Source organism: Notechis scutatus, chromosome 2 (assembly GCF_049901735.1).
Source record: "Notechis scutatus isolate UNSWTSFEM ecotype Mainland chromosome 2, rNotScu1.2, whole genome shotgun sequence".
NCBI lineage: Eukaryota > Metazoa > Chordata > Lepidosauria > Squamata > Elapidae > Notechis > Notechis scutatus.
In genome coordinates this window covers 150,569,005-150,593,480 of record NC_142010.1, presented here as the reverse complement: position 1 = coordinate 150,593,480, position 24,476 = coordinate 150,569,005, and the positions used below count along the sequence as shown (strand labels likewise).

The window sequence follows — 24,476 nt, the reverse complement described above, 5'->3', positions numbered from 1 at the left end:
TTTCCACCTACATATAGACAACAGAAGATTTCACATCAGAATTTCAGTTCTTCAGAATGTCCTTCATCCTTTATTGTTCACAGAATGTCAATTAAATAACATAAACATCTGTTCTTGATTCTTAATGTTAACTATGCCTTTTTTCCTCCTCCCCAAATGCCCATCATTGTTGGGTGCATCCAGATACGTACCTCCAAAGGTCCCAGGGTATAGGAAGTACAGTGACCTGACAGGTTCTTGCTCCCCAAACTCAGCTGTCTATATTTCTCAGTCCCAAATGAATATGGCAGCTGAGCTAAAGCAGCAGTAAGAACAGACTTCTGGAAAGGTGGCATCAAGAAAGAAAAAATGCAGCTGTTCTCCAGAATTCACTCCACCCTTATAGCAAGATGCTTTCAGCCTTTCCCATCTCGGCACTCTGAAAACCTTTGCATTATATCTAGTGATGGTCTTCTGCCAGCAGAATTCCCATTCCCTGCAGCTTCCCCCCACACCTCCAAATTTGTTATGGAATATTAAAGAACCTTCTGGAACATACGGGGGCAAAGGTGGAGAGGAAAGGAAACTCCTGTTGCTGCTTGTGTAACGCTGGATTTCAAGGCTTCAGCCTCACATGCTTTTGCTTGAACAACGGGAATAAAGCTACACTCAAAAGTCATCATCGTCGCATATATCCAAGTAGACATCAAAGGCCTCACGGTTGCAATTTCCATCAGGAGTGAAGACATACTTATGGAAAGTACCATCCACACAGATAGCTGTAAGAGTAGGAAACAGAACTGAATGTGGGTGAGTGATCAAGAATAGGATTCAGGAGAACTCAATGCATGAAGAGATCACATGGCAGAGAATCTACAATGATCATCATCATCATCTTTTAATGCAGTGGTCCCCAACCTTTTTTGTACCAGGGACCGGTTTCAAGCAGAAACATTTTTTCAAGGACGGGGAGAATCCGACTTTGGTAGTTTGCTTGCAGACGTTGCATTACCTGACTAGGTAACATCTGATGTTGTTACCTAGTTGGGTAATAAACGTCTGCCAGCAAACCACCAAGTTCAGGGAGCGCCTTGGTCCTGCCTCCTCAGCCCCATCCCTCAGGTGTCTCCCTCCCTCCCTCCCTCAGGTGTCTGCCTCGTTCCTCTCTCAGTCGCTCTATCGCTCCTACAGCAGCCCAGGAAGAAACTGCTTCAAAGAAGCCGGGGGTGGGGGTGGGGTGGCTTTCCTGTCGCCACAGCTTCCCGGGCGCCCGTTTCACCCCACCCGCCCGCCCGCCCGCTCGCGGTTCAATCCACAGTGCTCCGTTCTACCTGCCTGCCTGCCTGCCTTCTTCGTTTCGGAGCAGCTTCGGCTGATAAAAAGAGGCGAATAGTTATTATTCTCAGCCGAAGCTGCTCCCAAACAACCAGACAGGCAGGCAGGCGAACGGAGCACTGTGGATTGAACTGCGAGCGGGCGGGCGGGTGGGGTGAAACGGGCGCTTCGGGAAGCTGCGGCGACAGGAAAAGCCCCCGGCTTCTTTGAAGCAGTTTCTTCCTGGGCTGGTGGAGGAGCGAGAAAGCGACTGAGAGAGCTGAGCCAGAGAGCAGGACAGGCTTCGGTTGCTTCCTCCCTCCCCTTCTTTCATTTGTGTCCTTGATCCCGATCCCAGCAGCATTCACGAAGGCGAAGAAAGCCGCCATTTTTTTAATTTTTTTCTTTGCGGCCCGGTAAAGAGTGCTCCACGGCCCGGTACCGGTCCGCGGCCCGGTGGTTGGGGACCCCTGTTTTAATGAACCCATAATTCCTTGCGGGGTGGAGTCTGGCAATCGAATGGAGCTAGCAGAGTGGTTAATGGCCGGATGCCCTTCTTGACGCCAATGCGGAGTTTTGTTCAGCAGATATATTCTCATTGTGCCCAGAGAAAGAAATATCTGCCTCTACCTAGGATTGAACTCACAGCCTCCTGTTTGTGAGGCGAGAGCTCCACCTCTAGGCTACCGCACCACTCCAGTAATAAATATGAGGAAACTAAAACAGGAGAGGGAGGCAGGGAGGGGGTCCTTAACCTAAATAATCAATGGCAGGATTGGTCTTGGGTCATGGTTGTATGGGATACACTTCAAGAGGCCCAACTCATCTACTGCCTCTCATCAATGCCACTCACCAATGACTGAATTGACGTTCTTGGAGGTGTTTCTCCCAAAAGCACAGATGCAGGCAGACTCCGCTGGCACGGTGAAGCTGGCCAAGCTCCACTGAGAATCCACATACTGACCTATCATGGGCCCAACTTTTCCCACACGGGCCAATCTGTGAGAGAGCAGGAGAAAGAATGGGATTAAGGTCCTACAGATTGACCATCCCTTCATACCCATTTATAGCACCATCCTCCCTGCCTCCTCCACTACCTACGCTGAGCGGCGGTTTAATCGGGTATCTTTCAAGGCAAAGATATGGACAGTCCCTTTGTCACTGGACGCACAGAGAAACGAAGAGTCGTGGCTGAAGTTAATGCTGTGGGGAAGAAAGGAGTTTCATCTGACAATTCAAGGTTTCTTTCCATGATCGTGTCTCTATAATAGCAAATGCCTTCTTTTCAGTAATCTGTATATTACTCCTGAAGAGGAGCCTGGTAAAATATCCCTTGACTCAGGCAACCTCTTTCCAGAAATATTGGGAATGCAACTCCCATAATTCCTAGCCTTCCTGGCTAAGGAATAGGAGTTATGGACCCCATCACAGTCAGTTAAAATCTTGGTAGTTTACGTAGTAGAAAAACAAAACATCCACAAAGCAATTATGTAACAGTGAAATAAGAACAGAATTTTTTAAAAAACCAAAATATGGTCCCAAAAAAGTTAAAATGGTCTTGTGAAGAGCTGTGTCTTCAACATCTTCCAGAATGTCCTTGCAGCCCCAATTCCGGTTGAGCTAGGTTGATCTGTATTAGTTTAGCAGTTCCTAAAACTGTTAGAGCAAGGGTCTTCAAACTTGACAACTTTACGACCTGTGGACTTCAATTCCCAGAATTCCTCCTCCAGTCATGTTAGCTCAGGAATTCTGGGAGTTGAAGTCCACAAGTCTTAAACTTGCCAAGTTTGAAGACCCTTGTGTTAGATTATTACACAGCCACACCACTGGAGCCTCTGAAATCACAACCAAACCTTGGATATGATCATCTCACTGACACCCAGAACCCCTAAGGAAAGGTCTATTGGAATGGGCCAAGAAGCTGTCAAGTTTACTTGCATCTAAGATGAAACCTCTGAGAAACACATTAACAAGAAATGGGAGCGGCACCTGTTCATTGGGTTGTTAATCTAGGACCCTTGGATGTTGCCATGCTGTGCAATGTTTCACTTGCTTAGCTTGCTTCACTTGTTACATAATAGCAGGGCAGGTTCCCTTACTTGCGTGCAAACTATTGGAGATGTATTGCTTTTTAGCTAGCAGAACAAACCAGTCTCTCTAACAAAGACCTTGCGACCTGCAGTATGTGCACTTCCAGTAATAGTGCATTAATTGATGGATGGATTGATTTGATCTGCATGGGCCTTCCACTTGAAAAATCACTCTCTGTGGTAAACAAGCTTACAACAATGATAAAAACAGCAAACTTGTCTGGTGCAGCACAGATATCTGCATCAGTTACCCCCTTAAAAATTGGCTCACCTATCTTTCTGGTCAGTACTCAGGCAAAAGACAAATGTTGACACTTAAGAAGCAGAAAAGGTTTGTAACTTGAGCTGGAAGCCTTTTGTTTATTTTTCCATGCACAGAATAAAACCATCCAGAACAGCGATCTCTTTAATAATATGGCTTGATCTGATCTCACCTTCTCAGTTCAAAACTACCTTCAAAAGTTAATAATATTCATCCTAACACCTTGGTGCCATTATCTGCCTCCGCTGCAATCCCCTTGTGCAATCCCCTCAGTCAGAAGTCTCACCATAGTACTTCATGATACAGGGTTGGGTATTTCCCAGGAAGTGGCATTAACAAGACTATCAGTTTCTCATTCCAAAGCCTGTAAATAATTCAGCAATGCATCTCATTGCCCTGTCTAGCCTTTTATTTGTCTCCAGCAGTTGTGATTAACAGAATATTATTTATTTCTCCACAGCAGGCCTAACTAATTTCTGCCAATGTTTTTTTTTAAAAGTAGTAAATTTACAGCCTCTGCCACTGCCCCCCAAAAACATGCCGCTGAACTCTTCCAAGCCCCACCACTGTCAGCTCCAGCACTTCCACTATCGGCAGAACAGCTGACCAGTAGTCCAGGTATTCTTGGAGTACTGCCAGTAATCCTTGCCACCCACAAGGATTTTTAATTTATCTGTGTGGCCCTTTTGATAATTTTTGCAGACCTGCTCTCTAGGGTGGATTAACTTATCCCTGTGACCCTCTTGTGTTTTGCAGGCCTGCCCTCTGGGGTGGATGGGTTGCAATTGAAGCAAGAGTTCAATGGAGGAATGGAATCTGAGATGCAATGCAGCCTTCCTAAATAGCCTGGCCCAGGTGAAGGCACAGCTGAGCACATTTTGTGAGGGAGCACCCGTGTGAAGTGGGGACAGAAGGAGTTCTCACCAATACAAAGTTGCTGGATCAGTCCCTCTCCTGAGCTCTACTAGCTTCTCCTTGGTCTGCGTGTCAAAGAGGCGGATGAGGGTTCCTTTCTTTGAGGCAGAGGCCACAACGGTGCCCTGCTGGTTGAGGGAGATACAGGCAATCTCACTCTGATGAGCATTGATGGTAAATGGGGCAGACGAGGTGCCAGGCTTGGTGCTTGAAAGATCCTAAGGTGAGGACAAATCATTATTAAGAACAAATAAACCAGAGTTTATTTTGATTTCAACAGAACGGTTTGCAAAAACGTACCACATTATTCCCTTCAGTCCAATGCAGCCCATTACCATGCCATAGTTCATGTGCAAGCCAAATATAGGAAAGCAAACTCTGAAGGCGAGTCTGATTCTGGTTTGCACAAAACACATCAATTTAGGAGTCAAGACCACATGAAAAGATGAAGAGGACCATTCAAATCAGACACTGTTTAAAGCACCTGAATCAGACTTTGCTCATTATTTGCCTGCCTGTTTCATGTTCTACAATGAAACAAATTATATATTTAGAAAAATAATATCATACCAGAATCTAAGAGCACAACAGTAAAAAAAATAAAAAAAAAATAGAAATGACAGTACAAAGCTGGTAAAATACAAGCAAATATGGAAGGAAGTCAAGGGTAAAGAATCCTTAAATCTTGGTTCATAGGCATGTCTGTGTTTCTTTCTTGCTAGTTATGGGAATTAAATCCATACCCAAAGCCCCCTCCCCCAAATAAAATCAGAACTAATATCACCAACATACAAAAAAAAAAAAAACAACCTCTGGTCACAAACATTTCAAAAGCCTGGAAGAGCAATCAAGTCTTAAACTTGGCAATGAGAAGAAAACAAAGAATGATCCAAATTTTTGCCAACTTCTGATCTTTCTCAATGCAGAATGAAAGCAAAAGAGCCCGTCTGATAATCAAGTTGAAACTGGCTATTAAATGTCTGGGAAGGCAACCTGGGAAACTCAAGGTTGCCTTCTTTTTGTTTTTAGGGAATGCTTCAACAATACTGATAAAACAAGCCTAATAAGGAAGGAGGGGCTTAGAGAGGCTGCCCTGTCTGAGTGTGTGCACTGCAACCCTGGGTCTGGAGTAAACATGACTAAGTTAAAAAAAAAATATCAATTCTTGGCATTGCTCTTAGCCTGATTTTACACAATCAACTAACACAGGTGACTGATTTGATTTCTATATATAGGTAGTCCTCAACTCATGACTGTCCATTTAACAACAGTTCAAAGTTAAAATGGCCTCAGAAAAAATGACTTATAACCTATCTTTGAAGTTATGATTACTGCACCACCCCTGCAGTCACATGATCACAATTTGGATGCTTGACAATTAGTGTGCATTTACAACAGTTGCCATGTCTTTTGGTCATGTGATCATGATTTGTTACCTTCCCAGTCAGGTTCTAACAAACAAGGTCAATCGGGGGAGGCTGGATTTGCTTAATGGACTGTGGGATTCACTGAATAGTACACGAGTCACTTAATGACCTTGTTAAAATAGTTGTAAAAATAGACCATGTTAAAATAGTTGTAAAAATAGAGTCATGTAATAACTCACCTATCAACCACATTATTGAGTGACCAAAATTCTGGTCCCAATTGTGGTTTTAAATTGAATGCTATTTGTATGGGTTACTTTGTGTGATAAATAGCACAAGATTCTGAAATATTTCAGAATCAAATGTGGTTGTTATCTACCTATGAAGAAATATTGTCATTTTCACTAGCTTACCTGAGATTAAATTGTCTCCCTTTGGTATCGGGCCATGGTAAAATTTACTAAGAATTTCTCATGTCTAACCTGTCATCTCCCCCACCCGACCACATAACACTCACCACAAGCTGTAAGCTGCCACATTTATGCCCAGGGAAAACCAGGAGCTGCTTTTCCAAACTGGGGCAGAGATCACAAAGCCCTGAGGTAAGAGATGGATAAAAAAAACAGAGAGGCATCTGTCAGAGTTGGACTTGATGCAGTATGAAGGAGCAGCGGGTCCTTCATTTATGCAAGTAAAGGAAAACAGGAATGAAATAAGGGAATCACTGAGTGAGTGAGGTCCATTTTACCTTTGGGGTTATCCCTGGTGTCAAACTCAAAGAGCTTAGTGGGGTTGTCGGGGAAGGAATACACATAGATTCGATTCCGCAGCACAATTATTATTCTGCAAAGATAACGCAGGGGTATGCAGTTATAATACAGGAATACAGGTAGATCTTGACCTACAACTTAATTTGTTTGATTCCTTTTGTTAGTTTTTATTGTTTTTTTATTTTTATTTTTTTGTTTTAAATATGGTTTTACATTGTGTAAGCCGCCTTGAGTTTCCATGGGCGAATAGGCGGCAATATAAATTAAATAAACTACAATTGGGACTGGAATCTTGTCCACTGAACCAGTTGTTAAGAGAGGTGTCACATGACTGCAATCAAGGCACTCCCCTGTGGTTATTAAATCTCATGGGGGAGGTGTCACTGAACAGATGAAAATCCAGGTAAGGAATACGGGGTACCTCAGAGGGGTGGACGAGGCCATGGGATGCCCAACATAGGATATGTGTGAGTCAGGGTGTGGGTGCTGCAGACAAGTGTCTCTGTCAGAGGTTGAAAATCCTGCTTAGTTTTCGGTAGGTAGGATTTTCAGCCCCGGAGCAGAGACATTTGCCCACAGCATCCCAATAACTTGTGCGCAGTCTGTGACAGGCCCCCCCCAGAGATTCCCTACCCCTTGAGAAACCCAGGCTCCTTGCCTTAGCATGCTGCTTCTCCACTCTGCTTGAATTTTGACAGGAAAGATTTTCAGCTCCAGAGCAGAGAAGCTTGTCTGCACCACCATCCCCTCAAACCAGTGCACAGCCTGTGCCTTCCCTACTCACAGGAGGCTCCTGTGGTCCTTACCTTACTACATTTCTCCTTCAGTCTGCTTGGATTTTCAGTCCCTGAGCAGAGGGACAAGCCTCTGCGCTCTGGAGCTGAATTTCTTCCCTGCCAAAATCCAAGCAAAGCGGAGACATAGTGCGATAAGGAGCATGGGGTACCTCAAAGGGGTAGAGGAAGCACAGGGTTAACAGAATTCAAGGGGTGGGGGTGTTTGGCTATGTATTCTGTGGCTATGTAGAGATTCTAGGCTGATTCCTCTTTTGACTATGTCCCAAGGTCACTTCTTCGTCTACATCACCATTCTAGTATTATACAAGTGTATTAGGGAACATTGCTGCAGAGGCAAATTTATTTATTTATTACATCTATATGCCACCCATCTTGCCTAGAGGCAACTTTAGGCAGCTTACAACAGGGTAAAAACAAGGTAAATATTAAATTAGAATTGTATATATTTACACATTTATGTTTGTTTCCAACTAGTGGGTCAATACGACAATCTCTGATACAAGAATATAAATTGATACACATTATTTTTTTCTGCTTCAGTCAATGATGCCAGTACAGACTTTATTGTAAACAAATTACATGGATATAACTGGACTTTAAATATAATATTGAAACAAGAGGTATGCACTGTGGCAATCAAATTCAGATAAGCAGAAGGATGTAACATCCTACCCATGTTCTGGACCCAGTAGAAAGAGAATGAACTCCAAACATACTTGTCATGTCTCATGCGAACAGCCAGTGCTGGTTTGGTGAAGGTGAACTCCAATACTAATTTGTCTTTGCCTTCCTTCCCTTCACGAGAATCATCCCAGATCAACACTATAAGGGAAGCATGAGACATAGCTCAACAAGGATATAGAGAAACAGAGAAGATTATCCCGTTAGGGGATAATCAGAGATCATATTTGCTTTTCTCTGCATCACTGTTATAGCTGAAATTTACAACTCATGATTCCTTGGCTTTGATTTCACTTCTTCCCTTGAGAATACCTACCTGAGATCTCAGAGAATTTAGGGTTGCCACCTCCTCCTACAATAGCAAGGAGATTAGATCGGTGTAGCATTTCAACCAGCGCTACACTGCCCACCTGTTCGTGATCTAGTGAAAAACAAAACAAGAGGTACTATTATAGGACTCACTGCACAGGAGTAGAGATATTCCACAGTCCTAGATTTTTAGCCCTGTTTGTTCCTTACCAAGGTGGCCCTTCTCCATAAGAGGTTCCACATTATAGATCCGAACACCCGTCTCCATAGCACAGCAGAAACAGCCTATTATGAGAGAGCATAGATCAACTGTGTGGTATATTGGGAACATCATGACTCACTGGAGCCAAAATGAAGATCATAATCTACTAGCGATATTAAGACTACCAGCCCCAAGAATCCCTGAAATAAAAAATACAATTCCCCACAAAAAGAAAGTATATTTCCACCAACATGGCTATTCTCAAATGCAGGGATTACAAGATCACCTTAGGAGCTGAAAACATTTCAAAACTCTTATTTTGAAGGGCCTATGACTCTCAGTTACAAGCTCCTAATAAAAGAGTGCTAGATCTCCTGGGAACACATTCAATAGAATTCAGTAACTTACTCTGATCTTGATTGAAGCGCAGGCTATTGACCCCACGTTGCTGAGCCATAAGAACTTGAGGGGACAGCCTCAGTTGAGGCAGGCACACAAGTGTTTTTGGTTCTTTTCTGTTGTTACCCAATAAGGTAGCCGTCCCGGTGCAGAAAGACAAAATTGACAGAGAGATATGATGCCAATGGAAGGCCAAAGAGCCCCGATGACATTTTTTCAGCAGGTCCTAAGAACATACGAGCTTTCCTATTTATGCTGTCATCTCAACTAAAGAGACTGCACCATAAGGTTGCACAAAAGATACCTTTGCCACTCATATCTGTCTCCATTTAAGAACTTCGGTCTCTGTTCTGTTGTTTCGATGTAACCTCAGTTCCTTCCGTTAACCAACCCCTTTGCCAGTCTTTCTTCTTGGGCTGACTCCAGGGTTTGTTCTCTTTTATAGCCCATCAGCAATAAAGCGATTCTCTCTCCTAATAGGGATCTGATCTTATCCAACCCCACAGTCATCACCACTTCCTCTTCCCATGCAAGTGTTCATACCCAACACTCCTGCAAGGTCTTCTCGAACAACATATATATACCTACTTCCCACTTCGACAGAGCTACCCCGTCCTCCCCTCCCAAAATTTTTCAACTCAGTCTGTCCTAATGGGGGAGATACAAGAATCTGCCACTTCGGTTTCTTTCCTAAAAATCCAAAGAGGCCCGCCTGAAGTTTGTCCCCCCCCCCCACTCCTCCCTCCGCTTCATCCCAGAGGATTCCTTACCTTTCCCCACTTTATTTACATCGACATCAGCTATATGTGGGGTAAACAACAGCAGGCAGCCCAAAGCTACTTCCGTTAGACCACAGAGACAAGGCACAGAGCGCTCACGTAAGCTAGGAAGTACGAAAGTCTCGACGGCCATGTTGAAAACTGGCAGGGAGCCCCGAGCGGTGAACATATGGGATTCTCTCTTGCTACAAGGGAATCGGCCGGGTCTGTTTTCAAGGCGGCCATTTTTGAGACTGGCAAGACAAGTCATTCAGCTGTCCCGTTGCGGAAATTGACCGGGACGAAAGAGAAAATGTGTTTCTAAAGAGCTTAAATATTGTGGTAAAGTAGTTAAAACGCAATTAACATTGCTGATCCTCAGAATCACAACATTAAAAAAGAAAGGTATGAACAGAGGAGAGAAGCACCTGTTGTTCAGAAAGGGCCAAATTTATCTCCAGCAAAATGTTCTCTGAACAAGAGAACAAGCCAAACTGCATCCTTCAGTCCTAGAACAGCTGGCTGAGTCAGGTAATTTAACACATACGGTAGGTTAGGTACTTTGGACTCTGTGATTTTTAGGTCTTGAAGTGCTCAGTTCTTAAACAAAGGACAATCACAAATCAATATAATTTCCCCTTAGCAAATGGCCCAAATCAATATAAATTCCCCTTAGGCTTATTTAATAGCAAAAAACCTATAATCCTTTGGAGAGGTAGGCAAGGAGAGAGAAACATTTTTTTTTTAATTTCTATTAGAAATCATTTTCTTCCTCAATGCCTTTATCCTATTATATCATTATTTGCGAATATTTTTATAAGTTTTGAGATAAGGTAGCAGAAAATGGTAAAACCTAACAGTGCTAGGTTGCAATATGTCTTGCAATATGTCAAATATTTAATTTTTTTTTGCTTTTGAAATTAAAGACCACCCTAGATAGTGCAATTTACTGATCAGTTTTAGTAACAATCATACAAAGAATAGGCAAAATAAGACTTTACTTATATTATAGCCAAGAAGAGAGTAAATTATCAGTGAAGTCCAAGAAAGTTATTTTACACATAGTAATTGGGTCTGTGTTCATTTTTACACAGATGGCAGGAAAAATGGACCATAGCTTTACATCACATTTTGAGAGGGAAATTTACACACACAAACTTATTCATTTTAGCAAAATGAGACACTTCCCAAAAGATGGTTCATCTATGTTCATTTCTGATGCTTATTTATGTTTAGGTCTATGATGAAAATAGATGCTCCAGGAAGGTAAGTATTATTCCTTCCTCCAGGAATGTCTTGTAATCTTATCAGTTTCTTCCAACAAAATAACTTTTGCAAACTTCTACACAGTGCACAATTTTCTTTTCTGCCTACTAATTGCTTCAGGATTTTGTAAATACAAGTTCAATTAAAAAATGACCACCCTGAAAAAAATCAGGAAAATACATTGGTTCCAGGTTCCATTTTTGAATGCTTGGAGAATTTTAGTTTAAGAACAAGTTAAGTTTTTACATAATTTTACCAGCCTTCATCCCAGATTTTCAGATGACACAAATTGAAGTAGCTATTATCTAGAAAAGAACTTAGAAATTAAAAAAAATCCACATCCCAAAGAATAATTTAAAATTGAAGTCCATGAACCACTAGTTTCTAAATCAGAACTCTTTGTTGTAGGGGTGGCTTATTTTTCAGCCCTCTGGATCCAGAGTTGACCAGCAACTGTTTGATTATGCCACATAATCCTTTAATAGATCACTCTCTTGTCTTTGGCAATTCTGGAGCGCTATCACTGATTCAGAGATCTGTACGTCACTAGACAAAAGTAACAGCACATCTAAAACCTTAATTAGAAAAAAAACCCCAGCCAAATAACTGAATATGAATCATGGATTGCTGTGCATATGAAGGCTGCCCATGGTGTGTGTCATGCGTAATAATTCCAACACCACTCCACTGTGATGCCACATTATGGACTGGGCTCTTTATCTTGAGCCTCAGAAGAGAAATTCCTCTGTTCTGTAGATGTTCTCTTTTTTGGAGGAGCTGTGGATCTCAATCATCCTCAAAACCACCAACATAGTGACAGATAGCATCATAATCCAGGGTCAGAAGCTTTTCGTCATCCTGTTGTAGTTGCACCACTGCATGATTCTGTCCCTTGTCTCGACGCAGAATGCGACCCATCTAATTTAAGAGTGAAAAAGCAACGAATGAGGTTTAGTGTTTCTTTTCCTGAAGAAAAGCATACATCTGAGAAGACCATGTGTAAGCAAGCAGTGGAGCTCCAAATATTGTGGCATTCCAGTGATCAACAACCCTTCTAAGTAGTGAGCATAACTTAATTTCATGTAATATTGCAGTGTGTCCCCCCCCCCCAAAAAAAAAGATGCCCCTAACTTTATTAAATCTTACTTGCTGCATTTTAATTTACTTTGTAATTGTTTCAAAAAATACATATAGGTAGTTGTTGACTTACGACTGCCCATCATGATTGTAAGTCATGACAGTCATAAAGTAGATCACCCATATGATCCATCCAATTTCACAAGGCTTTTATGTAGGTTATTAAGCAAATGCTGCCACTATTTGGCAAAAACATTGAAAAATGTGGTTACGTGACTATGGGATGCCGCAAATGGCAGACTGGCTGCCACACACCCAAAATGCAGTTGTTTGACGGTTGGAGTGGCAGCCATTAGAACCATGTCACAAATACCCTCGGGGAGGTCTGTTGTAACTTAGAATGATGGCTAAGAAACTGGTCATAAGTTGAGGACTACCCATATAGTGGAAATAAATGGAGCTTCTTATAGTAGTGTGAGCAATAAAGTACCTGTAGCCATTGCAATACTAAGCTTCATTATTTTATTACCACTATCTGCCTAAATCTGCATGATAAATATTATAGGATAAAATAAGATGTAACCCATAATTTTGACCACAAGAGTAAGATGGCACCTTGGATCACCTGCATCTGAAGTAACAATTTGTTATCATACCTGCAATTTACCATTGTGTTAGTGGCATATAAATTTAATAATAAATATAAACAAACAAATATATAATCCCATATCTTTATAGAGCATGAAATTCAAGAGCTTTAAGAGAAATTAGCTAGGTTCCATCTCACTGGATTAGTGACTTACCTTTCCAACATGTTCTCCTAGTACCACCATAACCCAGTCTGAATCATTCCGAGGAATTACAGTCTCCAGCATAGACTCATGGATACCTGTAAAAGAGGTCAAAGCAAGAACCTGAAGTCACTAATACTACCTGAAATATCACTCTTCCATTAACTACCTGAAAAATCGTGTACAAGAGAATTTCTCAAACATAGTTTCTCTAATTTCAAGTGAAACTGGGAACCTGGCCATCACATGGGTACCTTCTTATCCTACTTTAGATGGGCCTTAAGCAGCACTTTGCATCTCACACTATTTTCTTCCCAATTATCCAGGTAACAGATAAGATTGAAATGTTTTGGGCCAGTTTTTGACAGATGCTCCAAACTAAAGTCAGACTTTCAGTGGTAGTGTAAAGCTTTTTGTGCTAAAAACTGAATGTACGGATGCCTTTGAACTGCGGTGGCATAAATTATGGCATATACCATAGCCAGCCAGAGCAACCAACAGAGAGGTGCTGAATCATATAAAACCAGAAACATCACTAGAAGCCCAAATTACAAAACTATGTCTGATTTACTTTGGCCATGTCATGCATGCCAATTCATCGGAGAAGTCAATGATGCTAGGAATGGTGAGTGGATCAAGGAAAAAGGGCAAGCAAAGAACTCTCTGGCTTGATGCCATCAAAGCTGATACAAAGATGGACAATTGAAAGAAATGTGCTTGACAGGGTTGCATGAAGAGCACTTGCCTATAAAGGCACCAAGAGTTGGACACAACTGATTATATATGTTCTGCCTTCACCTACTATGTTTTAAAAAAAAGTGTTCAGCAATTTCAGATCAACTGAAATTTAGGTGGGATATTTTAGTTCCCTAGCAGAAACTGTTAATCAGGGGAGACTATAAAATAATTGCCCAGATTCATTAACACAGCTGGAATTAAAAAAACTAGACAGTAAAGTAATTCTGCTACTAAGAGTAGCAAGTATTATAGAAATAAAAACATTGCAAATGCTCACATTTCTATCTCAAAAAATCAGATATACTGAAATATTGATAACAGTACATTTCAGAAATTAATTTGCTTAATTTGGCAGATTAATCTATCAGTTCATAGTCCTAGTATTAAATAAAAGAATCTCGTTAAAAGTATTATGCATTGAAGGTCTCTTTAAATATGAATACCTGTATCTCCGTATACCGATATATACAGCGTTCTTTATTATAAGGTTTCAAATATTTCAAAATCAAAGAGTAATGTTTATCTATAAAAGTATTAAAACAAACTGTTAAAAGCAGGACAAGAACTTTAAGTGTTTTGAGATCATAAACAGGGTAGCAAAAGTAAAAGACAAAACCACCATCAATCATCTCTGAGAAAAAGGAAGTTCGGAAAAGAGTAGACAAGTTTAGCATTTGGGCAGGCTGACATGAGTGTAAACCTTCCTTCAGAAATTTGGGTTCCCACATCACAAATGTCCTCCTTGGAACACTAGAAATTCTGCAGCAAAGTTGGACACCTTTCTTCATAATCAACAAGCTAAAGATGCTGTTCAGAAAATATCAAAAGTCAAATCTTGAGTCTCAGACTTAAGCAGCAGCACTAATACACTCACCATCCAGAATTTGTCCCTCAGCTATTCGGCAAACACAGGTGTCTGGCTTGAGGACATCTTCAATTACCATCTGGAGACAAAAAACAACACAAGATTTCATACCTTCTGTGTCCTAACAATGGGGTCAGCTGAGTATTTATAACAGTCTTTGCTGGAACTGGCCCTCAGATGCAAACACTCATAGCTTGAAAGGACATAGGCTTTTCCCTGACCAAAGCAGGCCTTCAGCTTCTCATAGTGAGAATCGGTTATTATTTCAATGAAATCCTACCTTCCTTCTTTGGGCAATATTGAAACTTGGTATCTCCATCTCTACAGCATCACTTCAACAAGTAAGCTTCAAGAAAAAAAATCCCCCACAGCTTTTCAGAAATGGCTCCTTCTCTGAGGGGAAAAGCTTTGGTGAGCTCCCCCCATTTCTATTGCATTCAACGCCCCAAGCAAAATATTGGAAAAATACAACCTTGAGAAGGATCTTTGCCACTGCAGGGCGTGGCACTTTTGAAACCATTGCAAGTAAATTCTGCAGAGATTGTTATTCAAAATGTAATGACGCCATGAGCCAAACGGAATACTGCTATTCTGGCAAAGATGAAAAGCTATCCTCCATTTCTGTTGCTGCCTTATGAGAATTAGACTGAACTGACTTGGCCCTCCCAGCTCTATCAATTGTCCACATAAATAATTTGCTGCTTCTTCATAACCAAGAGAAGCATATTATTTTTTAAGAAGGCATTTATAAGATAGTCTCAAAACACTGTATTAATAATGATGAGAAGTAGATACCTGCCAAGTACCTTAGTATTATAGTATTTGCCTCCTTTGTAGAGCTTATCTATAAAGCGGACTCGCAGATCTTGGCGCAACCAGTGAGCAGCTCTGGAAGAGGAACTGTCAGTAGACTTACTCTGCTTCCCAGTATGGTTCTCTCTGTGGGCACAAGAGAATTATTGAAGAATTCTTAGTTGGAAATGGTCTCGTTAGGCAATCACCTAATCCCTTCTTAGTGCAAGAATTCAGATTAAAGCAAGCTGAAGGTATACAATTAGATGACTACCTGAACCCTGCTTGTGTACATCCTACGAAGGGAAGACTCCTCCTCCTCCTATGGGCCAAAGGTTCTACTGTCAAACTATCTGCAGTGCACTCCAGGATGTTTTTTCTAATGTTCACTCAGAAACTGCCTTCTTATTATTTACCTTATTTCCCTTGTCATTTTTTCCTCAAGTCTATGTTTTAGCTCTTCATACAGCTTAGTTTCTGCTCCCCTGATCAACCATGTTATCCTTTTCTGAAATTGTTCCAATTTTTCGGAATCCTTTTTAAAGTGTGATGGCCAGAACAGACCTGATCTGACCTTCCCTTCCCTTAAATCAGGGGTCTCAAACACAAATTTACCTGGGGGCCGCTGGAGGCAGAGTCTAGGTGAGGCTGGGCCGCATAATATTATACTTTATATTATACTTTATATTTACATTATACACTAATATTATACTTTCATATCACGGTGGGGGCCACAGGATATCGTCCTGTGGGCCGCAATTGGGCCGCGAGAATGAGACCTCTGCCTTAAATACTCTAGAGGCCATTTCATCCATACAGTTTGAAAATGGTTTCTGACCTCCAATGATACAAATTTTCTACCATGTCTTCCCCTGGACTTTTCCTCCATTTAACCATCCTCCTTAGGGATCACTGCTTCCAATATCCAGTAGTGCAGTCTTTTGTTTGAAATGATAAATCCTAGTACCTTCTCATTAGCTGAAGCAGGACTTTGGCTTTTTTGTTATGAGATAGGAAGATTAGTATGTCCTAAGCACTACAGCTCACAATTGCAGATTTTTGTCTATTTACTTTCACGTTTGCTTCTTAGGGCATCACTTGTCGAAAAGTTTTTGCTTGTTTGTTCCCTTTTTATGCTCTCAAACCAAGCCCAAACTCTAGGCTTGAGGCTTCCCAATTGAACTGGTTTCTTGATAATTTTCCATTTGCCCACTCATCACTTGCAAGATCTCGAAGTAGGCCAACTTACACTGAACTGAAAACAGAAATAGTGGGATGAGAAGACATCAAATGGGGTTTGATTAAAACGATGTTGGAGTCAACAGTGTAATCCCCAAAGAAAAGGCAGTCTTGCACTAGTATACATTATATTCTAAATAAATGTATAATAACCCAAGTGAGGTCTTTTCTCATTTCTCCCTTCACCACTGTTGGAAACTGTGCTCTGGCAAATGCTGAATCCAACCACCAGCCACCATATAGCTACAGACTTTAAAATAGCACTCAGCACTTGCAAGAGCAGGACACGTTTACCTGTCTGCATCTGCCGTGTGCTTCCTTTTTTTGTCCCTGCTCTCATTTTTTCCTTTGGAGGCCCTGTTATCAGAGCTGTCCTTGGCCCCATTTCTTTCTTCCTCCTCCTTCTCTTTGTGAGCCTTGCTGAGGCGACCTGTACTGGAGAGAAGCAAATAGCTGAGAGGATACAATCCATGAGGGGAACAGACATTTATAGCAGATTTTCACCCCAAGTTCTGCGATCAAGATGACTTGGTTTTTATATTGACAAGGAGGGCCGCTGTGAGAGGACAGCTAGTATGACTACTTAGCATCCCCCAAAAGGAGAAGTAGTTCTGGTGTCTATGTGGGAATAGGGAAATCTACTTTAACTTACTTAAGTCTTTAGCCAGCTTATCGTATTCTTTCTGGGTAACAGGCTGAACTCCATGTTGACTCACAGTGACCACTTTGCTGCCAATTGCCAGTTTCACCATGACACGAGCGTTATCTCCATCAACACCTTCAATCTACAAAAGACACAAGTCAGGGCCCAGTCATTAAGTGAGTGGTGGCGGCATGATCCTTCTAGTGCTGAACTGAGACTAGGAAGCCTTAGATTCAAATCCCCAGTGGACCCTGGAATTCACTGGGCAAATTCGGAGTACTGTATAACTTCTCTCCCAATTCAGTCTATCTCACAAGGTCGCCACTGGGAGGATAAAACAGTAAGTGCCATATTCACTACTGTGAACCCTTAACAGAAAAGTAAATACAATAAAAAGAAATGCTATTAGATGTGGATAGCTGATATGACAGATTGGAAATAAAGGCTACGCCTGCACTGCAAACTGATTCAAAATCATTTTATCAGAGCGTCCTCTGATAAATGCAAATTTTTGGAAATAAAAATATTTCTCCCATACTGCCACAGCAAAACTCATCCCTAGGACACAGGCAGAGGCTATCTACCTAAGGCAAAGGGGGAGAGGTTGCTGAGAAAACTGAGGGGAGGGGGAACCCATTCCAAAAGAAGAGCAAAGGGATTTATTTCTTAACTTGGGCTCGCTTCCCAAATCTTCTTTGGGAACGAGGGAGGCAGGCTTCCACTCATCTCAGTTCAGAGTCCAAAAAACAACTAGCTTAAGAAAAGTGTCAGCTCACCTTTCCATACAGCTCCTTATGAGGCCCACTTTCAATGAAGACGGCACCTCCTGGAACCAACCCCAAAGGCTCATCTTTGCTCTTTGAAGGTTCCTCGCCTGGCTTTGGGGGTCGCTGGGACCCTGAAGGTTTCAAGTCCTTAGCTGCCGAGCGATCTGCTCCAAGGCCTAAGCCCTTGGGCCGAAGACGGTTTTCTGCTGGCTTCACATCCCTAAGGTAGGCAACAAAGCAGAACAATGGGATAAAAGGAAAGAAACTGAGGTCACTATACCCACAAAAAGGCAAAATTATGTTATCCATCAGAAATAGTGTAAGAAAGACATGAAAGCACCTGGTTCACAGCTTAGCACAGACCTGAAACCTTGAAATGAAGTTCTTATAGAGGAAATATGGGGTTGATAATAATTGAGTATCTCCTCTTACAATGTTAAACAGCTTTTAAGCAATTGAAACTTACATGAAATAATTTAATTGTAAGAGTTTGAAATTGGTGGCAATAAAACCTATATTGCTGTGCAATTACATGTGGGGTGGAAAGGAAAGAATCCATGCAGGCATCCAGGAATGTGACCCAATCACTTTTTTTTCCATGCCCAAATCTTTCCCATTCTGTCAAATAACTACAATAAAACGCTTTAATTCCTTTCCAAAAGCATATGCATTTCTTTCCCTTGCTTCTACTAGTCTCATGGAAGATTGTAAGGAGCTCTTCGATGAAATCAAAGTACACCATAGCTACCCTTTTCCTGTGGTTAACTAAATAGGCTCACTCTATAAAACAAGGAGAATAGACCAGTGTGGCATGATTCCTCACTTAATGATTACTCATCCAGTGACTGTTGAAAGGTATGATGGTGCTGAAAAGTGAGACTTACTACCTATTCTAGTAGTTATGGTTGTTACTGTCAATACTGAACTGCTTTGCTTCTTTCAAACCTTAAAGCTTTTCAACTTGCCAATGAACTGGGGGGGGGAGGGAAGGGGGAAATGGAATGCTAAGAATGTATGTGGAGATCGTGAGAGCTTGGAAACCATCAAGGTCACCACTGTAGGTGCTTGAGAAAGAGACGGATTGTTCCCATAGCAAAAGGATGTCTCATAATTGGACAATGTGATCACCCAAGGGTGGAAAGAAGAGAACGCTATTGTTTAACTAGGCAAACATTTGCGCGGGAAAATCAGAGCTGTACCAATATGGTGTATCCAATAGAGTTTAACTTTGGGGAATTCAAAGCTCCCAACAGTGTTTCCTTATTTTGGGTTCACTAATCGGCCAGTTGACAGCTCAGCCATCATGTGGTCACCATTTGTGACCTTCATTTCCAGCTTCCCACGAGAAAAGTCAATGGGAAAGCTGATAGGAGGTAGGAAATGGCGACTATAGAATGTTGCACTTAATAACTATGAAGGAAATCACTTTACTACCACAAGAGGAAGTACCGGAATGGCCATCATAAGGCAACACACTCATGTGATGCTATGATCCCAATTATTGTCATTAAATAAGGACGATCTGTATTAACAGATCCATGCTGACTTCTGCCAAGGAATGCATTCTTTTCTACATGTTCTCCAACCAACTGCCAGACATGTAAACCAGGCTGACCGATCTGTAGTTATCCAAGAACTCTTTCACCTCTTCCTGAAGACATGACCATATCGGCTCTTCTCCAGTCCCCCGATACTTCACCTCACCCTCAGGATTCCTCTTTTTCATTCTGAAAAGTTTCTTTATATGTAAGTGGTGGCAAATATTATTGCTACAATTAATCTGATAATATGGCTTCCAACAACTCGGGACGTTTAATATTCTTAAACTAGTCTTTGACTGAGTTTTTACAGCATCTCAGTTAATTACCTTTAAAAAATAACCTTACACATTAATCATGTAATAATAATGAGTATCTATGTAAAGAACACTTACTGTTTAAATGTGCGCCCAATGCCTTCTCCTGCCTTCCAGCCCATGCCCTTGAGCATAGCAAGACCATAAGCTTCCACTGGTACCTCTTCATAATCCGACTCAGTTGACTGCCAAAATTAAAATATATAGAGAGAGAAGGCAAAGGAACAGGAATTAAACCAACTGAAGTAGGAATTCTAAGAATTGTCCAGAATAATGCCATTTTATTCTTACCGGTTCTGGGCGGAGGCTGACATCCACTTTGTCCCCATCTTCAAAGCCATCAGGCACACGGTTTACCATGAGGAGAGGAATTGCAAAGTTGGAATCTACCTTGCTTCCACTTTCCCATTGCTCCTGTGATTTCTTGGATTCTAAACAGCAGTGAACCAAAGTATAAGAGTTAAGTCAAGAAACCTCAAAGAGTCAAATATTTGTTTCCTAGGTCCAATGGGGGAAAATTAAGAGCTACTCAAATCCAAGGTGATCTGGATGTTCACTACAATAGATTTACCAGGAAAGTAGGAGTGAAGTATCGGTTTTATCAAGTTGCATACTTCACAGCTCCTGCAACAACCAGATTTTCTGTTTGTGGTTTAGCAGCATTGGCATTACTTTAAATGCATCATCAGCAACTAAAAGAATTTTAGTATAAAATGCAAGCACAAAATGCATGCAGTGCTGTAGTTCAATGGCGTACTTACAAAGAATACCTCTAGATGGGGGACTATGGCCCTTTTATGACTTGTGGACTTCAATTCCCAGAATTACTGAGCCACTCAGTTAACTCTTCCGAAGCTGAATGTTTAAGTTATCTTACTATTAGAGTGTTAATAATCTCTAGTCAACACTGTATAAATGCCACTATATCCAAATAATATATTTATTAAAAAAAATTGCCAGCTGCCCATTTCGTCACAGGATTATTCTGAGCACCTTACAATAAAAATGTAAATATAACATTAATAAAAATACAATTACATATAATTAAAAGATGTGCGGGGAGAGAGCAGGATGCATGGAGGGGGGGAGGTTTAGGTGGGATTGTGCTAGTAGTCTAATAATCACTTCCAGTGTGGTCCTTCCCATTGGGTCCCCAGGCCAACTGGCAGCCAGGTCTTCAGGCCCTTACAGAAGGACAAGAGAGTGGGGGAAGACTTCACCCCAGGGGACAGGATATTCTAGAAGGCAGGGGCTACAGTAGAGCACGCTCTTCTCCTGGATCCTGCCAGCTAGAACTCCTTGACCAACAGGATACACACCATACCTCCTCAGCCAGCATGAGTGGGGCGGACCTCCATTCATGAATCACCATTCAATAGGTGACTTTGAGACAGATTCATTCTCTCTCTCCCTCCCTCCCCCGCACTTCCTTCCAATTATGCTAATTCATATTTGTTAGTCTACGGGGATGTTGTACATGTTCATGGAAGGGAAGGTTCAGGTTAAAACCTTGAGATAATATGTTCTAACAGAGGTCAGAATTATTTTCCAGCAACATCACTGACAAACAATCTATTGAATCCTCCACAGTCTTAAAATTAGCCCATTGGAAGTTGCCCTACCAGGTTCCTGTAATTATAAACTGAAAAAAAAATAATAATCTCATATTCTGTTTTTTACTAGTGGACAAAGTTGCAATTCCGTCATGCATTCACCTTCAATGAGTTCTTTGACTGCTTGCGCATCAACACTGTTAAGCCCATCCTGCTCCTGATGGGTTGCAGAGACCTCAGGCTTCTTCCACTGATTCTTTCGGATCAAGGGAACGACAAGCTCTTTTGGCTGAGGAGCTGGTCGAACACTGCAGGGTAAGAACACGCGTCAATAAAAATTGCGATTGGGGTTTTTCTATTCACATATATTGTGGAGAAGTTTCAAAAGGCTAAACTAGTCAAGCACTAGCATCTCACAGAACTATGGCCCTTACTGTAAGCTAATGAAAAAAAAAAGTCAGATCTTAAAGAAATTACACCAACACGGAGACCAAAATTCCCAAGTAATACTTAATATGTCCATATTTAAAATGTAGTCATTTTGAGCATAGAGCAAAAACTTTCAAATTGCACTCTTTTTCATGGTTTCACACTGCAAGAAGACATCAGCAACAGGCTCAGGAATAAAGTAATGATTACTTTATGTATAGGAATGAATTACTGAAAGAAGAATTACAGTGATAGAGGGAACCTCTTCAGATCCTGTTCCTTTTTTGCCTACTACACTTAAAATCTCATGTCACAAAGCTTTTACCTGGCTACAGACATAACAAATCCTTATTGTGATATGCCACAAGTAGATCAATTTTCAGAGGTGACTATCAAGCATTAATTGATAACCCTAACCTGTTTGGCATGAAAAAGAGCACAAGGTGGCCAAAATAAGTGCATTTGAAATTCACTGGCAGGAACACACTTTTTTGGTAGCAAAGAAGAAACAAGAACTACTTATACCAGATTTGTTGAAATGACAAGCAATTAACACCATTGCATTTACAGTAATGCCCTTGTTTCACAGAAGACAAAATATGCCTTTCATTTGTATTATGATCCCTTCACTCCTTTCCTAGTCCTGCACATTACTAAAGGATAGACTGGAAGTTTATTTGAGTAACAGATAATAACAGATTTCTGGGTTCATTTGGCAGGCGATACAACAGGATGTAATTGATCAATCACTCAATCAATCAGAATAGAGCTGGAAGGGATTTTGGAGGTCTTCTAGTCCAACTCCCGCTCAAACAGGAGACCCTATACATTTCAGATAGGTGGCTGTCCAGTCTTTCCTTAAAAACCTCCAGTGATGAAGCATGCACAACTTCTGAAGGCAAACTCTTCCATTTGCTAATTGTTCTTACTATTAGGAAGTTTCTCCTTAATTCCAGGTTGCTTCTCTCCTTGATTAGTTTTCATCCACTGATTCTTGCCTTCTGGTGCTTTGAAAAACAGGTTGACCCCTCCTTCTTTGTGGCATCCCCTCAAATACTGGAATACTGCTATCATGTCACTCCTAATCCCTCTTTTCTTGAGACTAGGCAAACCCAATTCCTACAACCGTTCTTCATATGTTTTTGTCTCCAGGCCTTTAATCGCCCTAGTTGCTCTTTGCTGCACTCTTTCCAAACTTTCAACATCTTTTTTGTAATGTGACCAAAACTGGATGCAGTATTCCAGATGTGGTCTTACTAAGGATTTATAAAGCGATATGAATACTTCACGTGATTTTGATTCTATGTCTGTTTATACATCCAAGGATTGTATTAGCTTGTTTTGGCTGCTGCCACACTTACAGGATTAAGCAATTAAACTTACACGATCACTTAGACAGCACTAACTGCTCATTATATAGTAGTGAAAAACGTATCTAGCCTACCCTCTTCCAACAACAGCTCACACGATTGAGTACTGTACACGTACTCCTTGACTTACAACAGTTCATTTAGTGACCATTCAAAGTTACGCCACTGAAAAAAGTGACTTATGACCATTTTTCATAGTAACTACCTTTGTAGCATCTCCATGATCATGTGATCAAAATTTAGATGCCTGGCAACTGGTTCATCCTTATGACCGTTGCTGTGTCCCAGGGGTTGTGTGATCCCCTTTTGCGACCTTCTGCCAAGCAAAGTCAATGGGGAAGCCCGAATCAGTTAACAACTGGGTTATTAATTATCAACTGCAGTCATTCACTTAACAACCGAGACAAGAAAGGTGGTAAACAACAGGGCAAAACCCATTTAACGCATGCCTCACTGAACCACAGAAATCCTGGGCTCAATTGTAGTCGTAAGTCGAGGACTACCCGTATTCTTTTCTAGCATTCTGTAGGCCAGACAAGGAATAATGGATGGAAATTGAACAAGGAGAGATTTAACCTGGAAATAAGAAGAAACTTTCTGACAGTGAGAACAATCAACCCATGGAACAGCTTGCCTTCGGAAGTTGTGGGAGCGCCATCACTCGAGACTTTCAAGAAGAAACTGGACTGCTATTTGTCAGAAATGGTGTAGGGTCTCCCGCTTGGGCTGGGGGTTGGACTAGATGACCTACAAGGTCCCTTCCAACTCTGATTATCTGCTAGCATGGACCTGAAACAATCCTTCACGAGAGAGTGCGGGCTGTGGGAACCACGGCAGAATCCATCTTCTTGAGACAGCAGCTGCCTATATGCGTGTGTGTGGGGGGGGGATTTTCAACCCCAGCAGCTTGCAAAAGGCTTACGACCCAGGGTCCCCCAAGCCCGGACACGAAGCCGCCTCCGCCCCACAGGCCTGTCTGCTTAATCCCAAAGCGCAGAGCCGCTCCCGCTTCCCCCTACCGAACCCACACCTTTGCAATTCTTTCCCTTCAACAGCGGAGAGGAAATCGGGTTCCTGTTTCGCTTCGCCGCCCTCCTGCCCAATTACGTGGAGGAACCGCTTCCGTCCGCTCGTCCGAGAAAAACTGAACGATACCGGAACTGCTGGCACACCGGCAGCCTTCTCCCTTTCCTCCGCCATCTTCCATTCGCTGTGTAGGCCCCGCCCCCGCTTCCGATCACGTGGCTC

At 41.7% G+C, this 24,476-nt stretch overlaps 2 protein-coding genes across 2 annotated transcripts; both read right to left on the bottom strand.

The window, feature by feature from the left end:
- Positions 1-41: 41 nt before the first annotated feature.
- On the bottom strand, positions 42-10,007 carry WDR45 (WD repeat domain 45). The gene is made up of 11 exons (XM_026676332.2): positions 9,856-10,007; positions 9,095-9,201; positions 8,695-8,769; positions 8,492-8,596; positions 8,211-8,316; positions 6,676-6,770; positions 6,445-6,524; positions 4,570-4,778; positions 2,395-2,496; positions 2,147-2,292; positions 42-758 (listed from the first exon to the last, which is right to left on the bottom strand). Exons 2-11 carry the CDS (start codon positions 9,141-9,143, stop codon positions 649-651), a joined length of 1,077 nt encoding a protein of 358 aa, XP_026532117.2. The 5' UTR covers positions 9,144-9,201; positions 9,856-10,007; the 3' UTR covers positions 42-648.
- Positions 10,008-10,824: 817 nt separating this feature from the next.
- On the bottom strand, positions 10,825-24,442 carry GPKOW (G-patch domain and KOW motifs). Its single transcript, XM_026676335.2, has 11 exons — positions 24,259-24,442; positions 21,592-21,737; positions 20,168-20,307; positions 19,955-20,061; positions 18,031-18,241; positions 17,264-17,396; positions 16,906-17,041; positions 15,387-15,519; positions 14,590-14,659; positions 12,990-13,075; positions 10,825-12,027 (listed from the first exon to the last, which is right to left on the bottom strand). The coding sequence occupies exons 1-11, from the start codon at positions 24,426-24,428 to the stop codon at positions 11,896-11,898; spliced, it is 1,464 nt and encodes a 487-aa protein (XP_026532120.1). The 5' UTR covers positions 24,429-24,442; the 3' UTR covers positions 10,825-11,895.
- Between the last annotated feature and the right edge of the window lie 34 nt (positions 24,443-24,476).